This window comes from Sander vitreus, chromosome 7, assembly GCF_031162955.1.
Source record: "Sander vitreus isolate 19-12246 chromosome 7, sanVit1, whole genome shotgun sequence".
Lineage (NCBI taxonomy): Eukaryota > Metazoa > Chordata > Actinopteri > Perciformes > Percidae > Sander > Sander vitreus.
The window spans coordinates 23,659,729-23,674,505 of NC_135861.1; the positions used below are offsets into that span (position 1 = coordinate 23,659,729).

A 14,777-nucleotide genomic window follows, 5' to 3' on the forward strand; every position below is an offset into this window, starting at 1 on the left:
GAGATTCCAATATCAGCGCATGAAAAGGAGAATGGGAAAGGAGCTGAACTGGATTGAGTTGAGCTGAGCTGCGACACAGATGGTCAGACAGAGCCGGTCAAGTAAGTAACTCTTGCTCATCGACTCCGTTCATAGAGAGCAGAGATTCCACCCAAGAGCTACCGTTTTGGTCGTTCGAGCGCTGACTTTCTCCCTTTCCCCAAGGACTTGTTGAGGCTGCTCATTTCACTCCCTTTTCTCAGAGATGAGCCACTGAACCAACTCTAACCTTAACCACACACACACACACACACACACACACACACACACACACACACACACACACACACACACACACTTTAAATTTGTGTACAGTTGAGAGTGAGTCCTGCTGGTAAAACAGATACAGTAGGAAACTTGCATTAATGCATGTGTATGCATTGAAACACAAGTGTATTTGCATAATGTATGCAGGTTGCAAGCAAATTTGTGTGCGTCTGCCCATCTGTGTCACAGACAGTTGTGCAGCACCTGCTGGGGACGTGCCACTCTCGCCTTCACTCCTCCTCTCATTCTATCAAGGTCACCTCACTGTGCAGTCCCAAAGGAGCTGGGCGCCCTCCTAACAGAACACAACAGACAACACAGCAGCAGAGCTTTCTTTAATAAAGACATACAAAAGATATAAGATACAGTATGTCATTACAGAGACGCATTCTTTCCAAAATCAAAAGGCAGAGGCTGCTGAAGAAGGCATCTGTCTCTACAGAGCTCAGTCTGGCCCTCTGGTTAAAGCCATTACAGCCAAGTGTTAGTGGAAAAACCCCACTGGCACTCAGGCAGTCCGCAGCAGCACGCTGGGCTGGCCAGATTATAGATGGCCTTCGACAAACCCACGAGCAAAAGGGATGCCCGTCTCAAATGAGGTATGGAGAATTCAGTGGCAAGGCAGTCAACATTTGCTAAAGCCCAAGCCACTGATGTATATTTGTTCAAGGGTGGGGGAGAAGGGGGTGGGGGGGACACGGCATGGGGCTTGGTAGAGTCTGGACAAAGAGGGAAGATGATGTAGGACAGAGAGTAAGAGCAGAACAAATGAGGGGTGGACAGAGAAAGACAAGAGGGACAGGAAAAGTGTCCCGTTTGTCTTTGTCTCTGCTGTTGGACCAACGGGAGAGACTTAATACGTAGCAATGGGAGCACGAGGCGTTCCCTTCACTCCACTTCCCTAGAATAGGAAAAGAGCCTGGTTATACGGTTGGGCTGCAGAGCAATGGAGCAGCGACTTCTACACTTGTAAAAACAGTTCTGTGGCCAATGCACAGACAGGCAGGCAGGCCTGCTGAGAACCAACACGGGGAACGTGTAAGAACCGTGTCGGCTTCTGCACAGTGGGACATCCACACAGCACAAGACATAAACAAGTGTCTTTTTTCAAATACAAATAGTTATATATTTGATTGTTAAGTATTAAACATTGCATCATTGGCCTGATGGAAACAGGACCTTTAGCAGCGCATTACTTCATGTAATTAAAATGTGCAAACAGTCTGCTAAATGGATATTACATTCTAAGAAAGTAGGTCATTTTATCAGTTTACGATTAGAACAAATCATCAATAAAACGGGGTTCAATGACCCCGTGCCTGATTTCATACAGGAGGAATGTGATGGCTGGAGAGCAAAACTAACTGAGAATATGATGCAAACTTTTATTATGGACTTGATCACATTTATTGGAAAATTTCTTGCACTGCTGCGGTTCTGGCCAGCACAGAAAACACATATCCTGAAGTCAACATGCCACTGTCTAAAACAGAAAGTGTCCAATTGTGCCTCCGGCAGGATTAAATTGAAAATGACTGAGTTGTGTGCCTGTGCGTATGTATGATTATGTCCATCATGTCCATTATGTTCATATTTGAATTTGAGAGAGAGAGAGAGAGAGAGAGAGAGAGAGAGAGACAGAGAGAGACAGAGAGAACGAGAGCGAGATAGAGAGAAGAGATTGGCTGCACAAGGGGTAACAACCCCTTTGGGAAGCTAATGAAAGTTGTAAACACAGGAAGAGGATTTCATTGACAAAGTAAACATTTCCTGGAAAGACGAGGCCTACTGTAGAGAAAAAGAGCAATGCTTGTATCCACAATCAGGTGACTGATAAAAGGCAATGGAGGGAATTGTTCTATTATTTTTTCTAATATAGTAGAATAAGTAAATGTTGTTTTGGTGACCATGACTTGAACATCAAATGGAACATTGTGTTCAAATCGTGCAGTTGCCGATCAACAGCTTTCTCCTTAGCAGTAAAAGGTGAGAGTACAACCCCGGGGGCTTATGTCAAAGTTTTCCCTGCAATGACCTTCAAACACTCTAATACCATCATGCTGGTGTGACATTTTAGACTCCTTGCTGCTATTCAACAGCTTTCCAAACAATGCCAGCCACACTTATGCCATATTGATTGGCAGAGTGACAGGAAGTTTGATCGAGAGGACTCAACTTCTTGTTGAAAACTGCACCTCTCATTTCACTTCAACTTGGCTGAAGATTTCAAATCATATTATGTGTATATTGAGCTGAAGACAATATGACTGAAAACATAAGTTACTATACAGTATGTGACGTACACACACACAGCCCATCAGTGCACACTTAAAGTAATTGCCCTCCCGGATATTCAAAAATGTACAGGACTAAAATTATGGATGTGTGGGTTGACTGAGCCTGAAATATCAGAATTCCAACGCTGGATCCCGTCTCACGCACATATAGTATGTGCCTGTTATCCTCCTATATAGAAGAGACAATAAATCAAACGTAAAGCAGTGGAACCCTTCTTGACCTAAATGGCATTCCAATCAACCACTGAGCACCTTGGCTGGCCTTCAAAAGGCTTTATTTCTTGACTGGGAGAATGTTTGGGGAGAATAAATGAACTGTTACATTTTGGCCAGCTAGACGATGGAGCCTTCATTTGGCCGGAGTTATTCCTGCTCAGGGGGGGCAGGGGCAGGTCTAATAAGAGACAGGCCAGCAGCAGCCTTGTCATTAGCTGAGAGGCTGGCAGACCCCTGCTGCCTAATTGGCACAGGCTTACTGCTAACAAGGGCTTCCTACCAGCAGGGGAAACAGACTGTTATCGACATACACTGCAGTGACCAGCTCTCCACTGTCCACAGAAAGACTCGCAGAAGTTGCACACCTGACCCATTAATGAAAGAAATGGAAAGCTGATGTCTTTTTAATGAGAACAATAAAGCTCATGAGCAAACTGCACCCCAGGCTTTGCTCTTTAAGAGGAGTTTTGCAGAATGGATGGAGGGTTGCATTTAATCCGACTTGACTGGGCGACTAGATCAGTTTTAATTTTCTCAATGATTTCCCCCCCCGTGAGCCACTTGTGCATATATATATTTTTTTATTTTTTCAGTAAACAAGGAAAGTGATATTTGCAGCAATTCTGCAGAGTTATTGTCCAATAACTTAGTGAGCCACTTCCTCACTACTTCCATTTTCCCTGAGACACACACTGTTGTAATAAGAGCAGTAATAATAATCAGATGAGTAGTTGTTCTGTCTGTTAGTCTTTCGAAAATAATGAAACGATGACAGAGCGGCTATCTGATGAGTGAAGGAAGTTTGTAGATTTATGGCAGCTTTAATCTCTTGATCCAAATGTGTCTCATCTGGAAACAATAAAGACAAATTGAATATGAAAATGGAAGATTAACAAAAAGAGGTGAGACGGGGAGCTTGGCGAGACTCGACCAGTGCTCACAGTCTGCTTCTGACAGAAATAGTAGTAGTGCTTTGAAACACATGATCCAGCTTTTCACTCCACTCAAATAACACTGCGTTTATGAAATGTAAACATTGACAGTTTACTAGGCCAGACTGATCTCATAAACCAGACTTCCAAGATCCTCGGTACACCATCCAGGGGACTTAGGAACATCACAGTCTAATGACTCCAAGCACGAGCAGTTATCATAGAAAAGAGAAGGGCAGAGATGAAGAGCCACTCGGAGCCTGCTGTACATGCTGTCAGGGCTTTCTGAACGACAAATGCTGCAAACCTCAGGAACCAAAAGGTCCACGACACACAAACTGGCGGGGCCAAGGAATCTGTAGACAGCTGGATAATTACTTCTTGAATAAATGTGTTTTGTGATAGTGATAACAGCTGTTCATTTTCTCTGATGTTGCTTTTCTAATCTATGGAGAAATCTACCGAACAAAGAACAGAGGCAGGAAACGCTGTGCAACATGTAGTGTGACAAACAACACGCAGAGCAACAGCACAACACAGAACAGCACAGGGGGGACAAAAACAAGGATATTTATATGTTGGAGTCAAAATCTCGATGACCTAAGAAATTAAACATAAATAATAAAAAAACAGCAGCAAAATGTGTCTGATTTTACAGTCCAACTGAAATTAAAATTCATATTTGCTAAGAAATCAGTGGTAGCCTATCTGTTTTGACTTATTTGGTCAAAATTGTAATTACCAAAAAGAAAAGAATTACGTTTTATTTATTGTTCTGCAGTAGAGTGTTTCCAGGGGGAGTGAATGTTTGATGATTTGTTATATTGGACTATATAAATAAAATTGATTGACTGATTCAACGTATGGAGGTTAAAGAAACATCCGTTGCGTTGACTTTGGACAGTCTGGTCATGTGCTATAACCACAAATAGAGACAGCTAACACTAACTGGTGGCCACTTGATTAGGGTGACCAGATTTCCCGGAACTGAAACCGGGACACTTTGTGCGTGACCGTAGTGCTCGTACACGCACAAAGACTTTTTAACGTGAACATGTGCCAGCCCAGGTCAGACATAGACACAGACATTAGATTAGACACAATTTTCACAACAGCACATGTAGGCCTACTGCTCACAACATAATGGGGTATCTCAGTTAATATTCATGAATTTTCTTGGTATGTAGCCTACATATCTAAGAAGTAATATGAAAGACATTGAGTGGGTTTCATGTGGGACCAACTTTATTCTTCAGAATTAAAGCATTCTTTTGGAAAATGCACCCACTGAACTTGTGAAAAACTTTGTGAAAAGGTATTTTTCATTGCATGGCATTAAACAAATTATTTGGAACTGCTGCCACAGGCTTGAACTAAAGTTATGGTAAAACGTTACGGTAAGGGTACATGAATTATGAATTCATGCATGAATTAATTCATGATTTGTGCATTACTTCATTCCTTTATATCTTTTGAATCATCAGGAATTGACATGAGTTCAACTAAAGCATTAGGTAAGGTGGGTACATCATTATGCACAAGTTGTGTTCAAATCAGAATTTGCGGAGTGATGACCACATTTTTTTGCAGAAAAATAAATAATCATGATCATGCTTAATAAATCATAATTCATAATGATGTGCCCACGTACCCAATGCTTTAGTTGTGTTATTCATGTATGAGATCACGAATGACAGACTATGAACATGTCAATTCCTGATGATTCATGATGCAGTAATACATAAATCATGAATTACATAATGCATAATAATACATAGCCTACATCAATTAATTCATGCATGAATTCATGATAATTCATGTACCCTTACCGTAAAGTGTTACCAGTGTTATTCTACAACGAGACAGATAAGAAGAGGCATTGCAACAATGTTTAGAAATATACATTGTAACGCTGGCTGCACACATTGTTAAAATCATACGCTGGACACTTTATTAGTCTTAGTTATTAGTCTTGCGTGCGCGAGATGTAATACAAAAAATGAAAGTCACGTGGGTCTGGCTTCTTTGTTCGAAATAGGCGGGAAATAGGCCATACAGTTGCTGAATCTGTCTTCATTTCAGATCGACAAAGGTTAGTTTAAAAGGATTTCGTCGGATTTTGAGAGGCGTTCGTCACTCATCCCGCTCGTTATTTCCAGGTTAGCACGCCACCGGTGGAGTGAGTCCGACTGCCCGCCCTCCGACCCAGCAAGTCTGGTCGGCCAAAATGAAGGCCTACAGCTCCTCCGATGGACGACGGCAGGGAACACACCGAACAGACTCGAGTCACTGACCTCGCCAGACTGTCCGACGGCCGATTATCGGGTTGGTGTGTCAGGGCCATTAGACATAGTTTTCACAAATATGTCCAGAAATGGTTTTATCCTCCTTTGAAAAATGGAAAAGTACTCTGTAGTATCATTATTGTTGTAATTGTAGGTTGGCATTTAGTCTGTGCATGATGATAATAAGATTCATCAGGTAAATAACTTGTGAATGATCCAAAATATCTTTGGCACTAGGAATGGAAAGGCTAAAACTTAAACAATTTACAACAATCCAAGTCAAACAGACTAAAACCAGCACACTGTAACTCAGCAGGTTTTGTTCTTACCATCCCACAATTTAGCAATACATATGGCAACTCCAGAGCAGCAAAAGAATCTGGCAGAGCTGAGTAACTGATCTATTTTTATGACAAAAAATATGGGATTTAACAAACTAGAGTGGATTTGTTATAAACTACAACCACTGTGCTGTTGTTTCATAGACTTGTAAAATTCTACGTTGTTGGCTACAAAACAATATGCATAATAGAGATATGTGCCTGACAGCTCGCGTTGCTTTAAATAAAATGACGTTATAAATGTACAGTATGCGTGTCGGCAGTCCTCCTGTGTCAGATGAGTAAGCCTCATAGCAGGTTGGCTTTGTATCTTCTCCTGTCATGTCTCCATCCCACAGGAATGCTCTATAAACAAGAGGTGTGTCTGCCCCAGGCTACACCTTTAATTGTTTTCTCTGCTCGCAGTTCCCCGAAGGCCACTCTCATACCACCGATACCTTCAAATGCTGCCAAGCACTAGATTCATCCAATTTGAAAGAGTGGGAGGAAAACAAAAAGAGATTTATCCCTGTTTGTCTTCTTTTTTTCCATCTCAGACTGGAGACACCTACCTTTGCTCACCTTTCATTTAGGCCTGTTAGGGCACAACTCATCACATTACTCAAAAATGCATGGACCTAAACATTTGCATGTTACATGAAGATTCAACTGCATCATCATCTAAATGTTGCATTAAATAATGAGCTTTCACCACATAAAGCAATATCCAACCTTGAGTCAAATGCACCAACATGTCCTGCTGTTTTCCACAAATCATCAATGTGTGTGTGTGTGTGTGTGTGTGTGTGTGTGTGTGTGTGTGTGTGTGTGATTAACCTTTAGGCCTTTGGATACAGGTATGCTGGTTGTCACTCAGGAGGAATCCTTCTCTGCAGCGGCACTCATAGCTGCCCATCATGTTGACACAAATCTGCTGGCATCCGCCGTTGCCTTCTGAGCACTCATCCACATCTGCCAGGAGACAGACGCACAAAACAAAATTAATGAGATCACTTCAAGACAGAACAAATACTACACCGATTACCGTTGAAGGTTGTCTGGAATCAAATCGTGACCTGTTTATTGGACAATTAGCTGTAAATCAACAGAGATAGTAGGAACACACACACATATAGCATCCATTTAGAAGTATAATTAGAGCAAACGTAATTGAACCAACAGTACTTCTGAAAGAGCGTAAATGTTTTGTATTTTAAGGCAGCATTTTGTATCAAAAGCAAAAGCACTCACAATTCAGAAAAATGGCCTTGAGTAGTATTACACTATTATATCTTATATTATTGAATTATTATTAGCGGTGCATTAAGCAGTAAGCATGTAAGCAGAAGTTGACCATTGTATTTGGTTACGGTGGAGCAAGTTTTAACTACTTTATATAATGTTGGATAGCGTAATCTATAAAAGTGCATCATATTTTAAGTTGTAAGTTCAATATATGTTTATATGTAAAAATTTAGTAGAGTAAAAAGTACATATTTTTGGCTGGAAATGTAGTGGAGTAGAAGTATATGCGTAGTATAATGAAATGGAAATAGGTACCTCAAATGTGTACTCAAGCATAGTACTTTGGTAAATAAACTTAATCCACCACAACATATGATGATATAATTCCCAAAAACCTGCTGTATGAAATAGAACAAAAAAAAGCTCTACTACTATTTGACTGAAAACATGTCAGAAAATGTATTTCTCATTTGAAAATGTTTTAGAAATTACTCCCTTCCATAATTAAATAGGCACAACCACAAAGGATGTGCTTTGAGTGCAAATGTCATACAAAAGTAAAAACACAAGACATAAAAAAAAGGGTTTGGATATTATGAAAAGCCAGAGGGAGTTTGTCTTAAGCTGTTTGAGGAGGCCATGTCTGTCTTAATGGTTATCTGACATGGCAACACACAAGAGTTGCACTGAAAACCTCAAACTGTGCAGCACTAAGCCATAAAAATGCACAACCAGCACAATCTCCTGGCAAGTGGGAAACCTGATCCAGCTGGGCCGGAGTACCTGCTGATGACGAGTGTCTGTCAGCCCCATGACGGGAGGAATGCAGGGAGAGAGAGGAAGGAGGTGGAAGGTGGAAGGGGGGAGGGCGGTGAGGAGGAGGGAGAGGAAAAGTAAAGATGGAAAGAGGAGAGAGTATGAGACATGGGGGGAGCAGGGGGGTAACAAGCAACCATGTGAATCCACCTCAAGTGCATACAAAGGCAGAGCATTTACAAAGGTGTCGCCTGAGGCCTCGTCCTACCACGGGGCAAAAAAGAGAAACTGACCACAAATGAGAGTTGCTGACTTCATTTCCACCAATAATGAATTGTGCACTTCCAGCTGTTCTCTCCTAATGGCACAAAACTATTCTCACTCATTGAGTGACTCAACATGAAAGCTTTTGCACAATGTCATATTTTTGTTTGTCTGGCATGCTGCAGAGCTTAGCGGTCCCGGCCTCCCCTGTGCGTGACTGCACTGTGGCTGTGGAGGTGACTCTTCCCCCTGAGACCTGGGCTCTGTCCCTCACTACCGACCACACTGGAACCTTATCCATCCTTCTGCTCGATGCATCAATAATCTGCTGTATACACAAGGCTTTTTTTTAATGAAACCGTCATGCGAAACTAATTTACTGTCTATTTGTCCAGTCTGAGAAAGCCTCAAGATTAAGTTTCCTTTCTGTGGAATTCTCAGCCCGGCAGAGTTAGAAATTAAAATTCACTCTGTCCTTCTTTCTTCTTTTTCCACAAAGAAATATAGGGGCATGTGGATTCACAAAATACATAAACACACAGAGACTGTGCTCACAAAGTGGCACCTGGCAGACAGAAAACTCTGGTGTTGATAAATGGGTCAGTGGCAGGTAGCACTCATGACCCTCGTCGGCTTGCCAAGTTTGCTGTCCTGCTCTCACATTCCATCAGCAAACCTGTCTCGTCCCTCATGTGTCATGTCAGTTGAGGTCATTGGGAAAAGCATTACACTATAGCCAGGCGAAGCAGTGCACTCAGGAAAAAAAACTCCTCAGTAAAGTTAACATTTAGACTTTAAATCTGAGTAATGGGAGGACAGTTCGGAATAGCTGGGCAGGCTTTCATTCAACTGTGTGGCTGCCTTGGTTTTGACCAGATGGTCCCCATCATGAAAGTGGCAGCAACAGAGAGAAGACCGTTGAGCTGACGGAAGCTGCCAACAACCTACAGCTGCACCTTTACAGATAAACTGTTAGCAGGCACCAAAAACCCAAACTCCATAACTCATACGGGAAAACATCCTCACACATAAAGTCTATTTCCCACCCCCTCTCTCTCTCACACACACACACACACACACACACACACACACACACACACACACACACACACACACACACACACACACACATACACTAACCCCAAAAATTCAAACATGTAAAGGCAACTCAAATACATCAGTCCTCGGCGCATGCACAAAATGCCCATGAGAAATGCAACCAGCCTTAGAGGGCCTGGGGGAATTCTCTTTCCATACCCTCGGCGCATCAATGAAGGTTTCATTTCCTGATTCCTTCATCCCTCCAAATGAGGCGTCCCCCTGTCAGTAGATCTCTCCTGTTTAAATAGCTCCCATAATTGCATGTGTTGTGTGCTGGGCAAGGCTGCCGTCCAAAGCAAATATTTCCAAGCGGAAAGGGGTTCTGGCATGGCCAGGAGAAGAGCTCATGTTATTTAGACTTAAAACATTTTTTAAAAATTCTCTTGAGAGAATGGAAAAAAAAACGTCTTAATCAAGTTAAAAGGGCTGCCTTACGTCTGAAAAATGAGACTTGTCTCTGCTCTATCCCTGCTTCACTCGAGGAGACTTAAGGCAAAGGAAGGTTCAAACGGAGAGAGATTAAGAGATTGGTTGTGTTTGCGGAGGCCATGTCCGCTGGTTTCTCAGATAGCCTTGGCTGTATATATAACATTTGGCCTTGCGCAGAGCTTTAGAGCCATGTAAACATGGTGGTTGCCTTACAGAAACTCCTGAACCCTTATTTTGGAGAAACACTCAACTCTTTTGCTCACCTTTTTTTAAGATTCAGCGACTTTGGGGGCATTTATTGCTGACCCAAAGGGGTTTTTTTTTGCCAGCGGGGGGAGAGTGAAAAACTACCGCTGCCTGTCATCAAAGCTGTCCATGCATCCATCCCACTGCTTGGCTTCTGTCTAGATCTAGACAAAACTGTCTCTGTGGTCTAGACAGACCAGATACAAGGAGGTGAGTAGACGGACATTGGCCTCTTTGGGCATTTCGTTTACAGGAGTTGAAGAGGCACACATTCTTTAATAAGGCAGCAAATCTGAGCCATGTGCGGCGACAGGCAGCAAAACAGCTGGTGGACTGCAGGAGTCGACGTGCTGCTCTGGTAGATGAATAGACACCAGCTTGGCTTGACTGAGCCTCAGTGAGGAAGGAATGGCACATACACAGCCAGCTCCAATTAAAACAAGATCCTTTCTTATTTTAAACAGGATAACAGGATTTCCTCTTTTTCTCTGCTGCTTCTGGAGTTCAATGACACGGCGTATTTCTTCACCCACTTGAATGAACAGTGACCGAGGCGCCAGGTTTGAACCCGGCCTGAGAAGACAACTGAGACACTGAAACTGGCTTTGTGTTAACAAACATTCAGCCTCAGTCTGACACGCGTCTGCTGAGGTTGTATAAATTGATATGTTGCAGGAACTCCTGATTTTTCATCTGCAGAACACACACTCTTAAATCAAAGAAGTGTTGGTGACTATTTCAAACTGGAAGTTGATGCATTAAGACACTTACAGTATTTAGCTTTGAACTATTTATTAGTTCCAGCACTTCCTGTCTGTCTGTGTCTTATACAGCTAACTGATTCACATCTGCTAAGCAAACAGGAATAAAATCATTTCTGTTTACTGTAGCGTTTCATTCTTAGATCAGCAGGTAGAGGTGGTTTTTATGCTATTACACAAAACTAATTATCTTATATTAACTCAGACTTTTCGACTTTGGGCCCGTCTCCCGGGTAACCATTTCGGTAAATAAGCACATGCTTACAGTAGAGTCCACGTACAATCTCTCGCTGAGTTCTTTCCTAAATGAAAAACTATGAGCTAAGATGGTAAATGGCATTTCTCTGTTCCTCCAAAACAAGTCTGGAAGTATTTTAAAAACAAAACCCCAGGATAAGTGTTTGGGTGGACAGCCTTATGCCAAGAAGACAAGAGGCCCTGCACTGACGGCTCCCAGTCTGCTACATCCCTAAGCCCAATCTCAGGCTTGAGTTTCCCCCAAAGCCCTGCCAGTGGGCTCAGCTGGAATTGTTCATTTCATGGTGGATGGGAATGAACAATCCAGAGAGAAGAGAGAGAGCGAGAGAGCGAGAGAGCGAGAGAGAGAGAGAGAGAGAGAGAGAGAGAGAGAGAGAGTGTTGATATACCCTTTAGGAGTCAGCTAATGCACCAATCTCAAATCTGTCCTTCATCACTCCAGTTCCTCTCCTCTGAATTGTGGAGAGACTCTCTTGTCCAAACTTGATGCGTGCATGTCACAACAAAAGCAAAGTGACTGCTAACCGGTGAGACAGCGGGGTATTTGCATCTGCAGCGGGGCAGTGAGGAGGGTTAGTGCTAAGCCTCAGCAGTGTCTGTACTATCCTGAACTCCTCTGGGTATGATGGGAGCGGGGTTAACCTGATCATCATTTTCCTAACTTCAGGAGTTAAAGGTAGTGGTTAAAAGCACCTCTTACAGGCTAGAATCAAATCATTTCCGCACAAATCAAGGGTGAGGATGTTATCATCACTGCCTTGGAAGAGTGGCCAATGCAGTTAAAAGGAATGCATTTAAGAGCGCAGCAAAGGCTGTGGAGCAAATCTAGCGTGACGCTCTTTGATGACTACTTTTTCCCATCAGGACCTGGTCAATAATACATCATTCTCAAACCTCCTGTTTGATTAGCCAACCTTGCAACATGATCCCAAAAGATTACAAGAGCAGGGATACAGGCTCAGCCAGGCGATGACTCAAGAGACTTTGTGGTAGAGGACAGATGAAGCTTTTCTAACAAAAAGATTCTGAGGGACATTCTTAAAAAAAAAGAAAAGAAATGTCACTATGCAATTACAGCCATTAGCAAAACACCAAACAATGTTAACTGACGTGACCTTTTCTTAGTTGCTACTCCAAAGCTGGTCTTCAAAAGCCCATTTCAAAGCTGTAATGACATTGCTTTTGTGTTATAGATCATGTTGCATCTTTGGGGAAGGTTAAAGTAAAAGGGCATTCGTTTCCCTATAGATTGCACAGGGAATTGAGCACTGCTGAATCAATACAAACCAAATGTTGGTCAATAGTTGTGTGTGTGTGTGTGTGTGTGTGTGTTTTCAAGCCAGCTTTTGTTCCTACCAGTGAGTCACTGCATGTGATTGTGGGATTTCCATTTTATTTAACCAAGACGTGTTGCCCTCTTGCATTCAAGTAATTTGTAGGAAAAAATCAAATATGACAGATCAAATTAGAAAACTCTCCATGTTTTATCTGCCTTTCCACTTTATGGGAGCATAAGAAATATCTTTATTTGTGTCTTTTAGTTCCAGATGGAGGTGAAATGTTGTGATTTGTGGTTGTAAAGAAAGGGAGTATTTGCTCAGATGCTTACAGTATTAAACTATTTGAGAGAGTTTAATTAGCAATGATAAGAGGGTATTTGGGTTTCTGTAGGACCTCAACCAAAACACATAGGTCATAAATGTGGGTGCTACAGTGGGGAACTAATAGCCTCCCTGCATCTGGTTTTCATTCTAAAGAGGATGTGTGTTTTGGATTAAATTGACATTGATTCCTCTGTTTTTCCTAAGACTGAAAATCCTTTACAGCCTTGCCATGAAAGAGGTGTGGTGATTAAAGACTATCACTCCCTTACCTCTGCGAGATAATAGTCATGACAGTTATAAAAGATGTAATCAAGTTCTTATATGCTTCACTTCCTCTCTTCAGTGTGAATTTTGAGAGGGTACAATAGCTCCCTGTGAGGTAAATTATACAGTGAGTGACATCTCACTCTGCACAGACAGGAGCAGTGTGCTGTGATATTGCATTGCTTCCACCTTGCTGACTCCCTGACATCTTTGTGGGGTTTAGGGCAGTCAGAGGAGACCTCAGAAACCAGAGCGTCCCCGGCGAGGCGCACCAGGCAGCGTTCTGCTTCACGCTCCGCCGCCTTCTGCCACCGCCCAATGTCACTATGCTGCCAACACATCCAATTACAAGGAGCCGTGTGGCACGCGCGGCAGCCAGCAAACAAAGAAGACATCGACAGGGATGAGCATGCAATGGCCTAACTCGCTTGTCCCTGAGCTGACGCTGACACACACAGACACACACACACACACACACACACACACACACACACACACACACACACACACACACACACACTAGCTTTGTGGAGACACAACATGGAGTAAATCCAAAGAGAAGCACCTTAAAAGGTCTCTAAACTCAGTGTGAACTTTTGAGGATCAGGTGAATGTCTCCTCCTATGCAGCCTCAGGCACATCTGGTCTATAAGGGCTCTGAGGGTCTGACCTCGTCTGGGAACCAGCTGCTTAGGCTCTCCACTCCAGGGCCAAGGGGACTAATCTTTTCTCAGGGGCCAAAAAGGAGCTTAAACCTGGAAGAGGAAGCTGGGGCCTTAACATGAAACCTCGGCTATACCTCTTCCTCTCCTCTCTTGTGTTTGTGCTGAGGATTATTTGCTTAGCAGAGCAGAGCGGAGGCATTAGAATGAGTTAAATTCTCGAGAAAAGAAGTCTTTAGTGTCTTTTCAGGTCTCAAGGCAAGAGTTGGATTTGTCCTTGACAGCTACACCATTCTGTGGATATGTATTCCCTGTTTGCTATGCTTAAATGAGTAAATGTTTTTTTTTTTTGTTTTTTTTTAATCTAAAAATAATTGGATCAATATCCTTAAAAGGAAAAACAGAGAATGTCTGAGTCAGATCTCAACCAAGAAGTCTTGCATACAGGTCATTTGCTGGGAGAAATAAAACATGGCAGAAGAAGACGAAAAAACGTGGAAAGCGCTCTCCGTGTTTGATCGTGTGTGTTTCACTATGACAAATTATATCAAAAGGATCGATGGATGCAACTCCGTTTGATGCAACAGCAGCAGCCACACAACCATTTATTGCAATTACACACCTGCACGCAAGGCAGGAGCTGATCCACAGCACAGCAAATGATCCATGCACAACTGAACGCCGTTGCTAAATGGCTTGGAAAATAGTATATACAAGTGCATGAGCGAGGAAGCGGCAGAGAGTGAGGGAAGAAGCGAAGAGACAAATACAGTAAGAGTGAGAGAAAGTGAGAACCTGAGGCATGAGAGCATCGACAAGTCAGGGCAGGTT

General features: G+C 42.7%; 1 protein-coding gene across 3 annotated transcripts in view; it reads right to left on the minus strand.

Annotated features, from left to right (window-relative positions):
• The window catches only part of scube3 (signal peptide, CUB domain, EGF-like 3), a 78,896-nt gene that overhangs the window by 40,540 nt on the left and 23,579 nt on the right, over positions 1-14,777 (minus strand). For all 3 annotated transcript variants that reach the window (XM_078255471.1, XM_078255473.1, XM_078255472.1), the window contains exon 4: positions 7,194-7,328. In XM_078255471.1, coding sequence (XP_078111597.1) covers positions 7,194-7,328 — 135 coding nt within the window. The remainder of the gene's footprint in view (positions 1-7,193; positions 7,329-14,777) is intronic.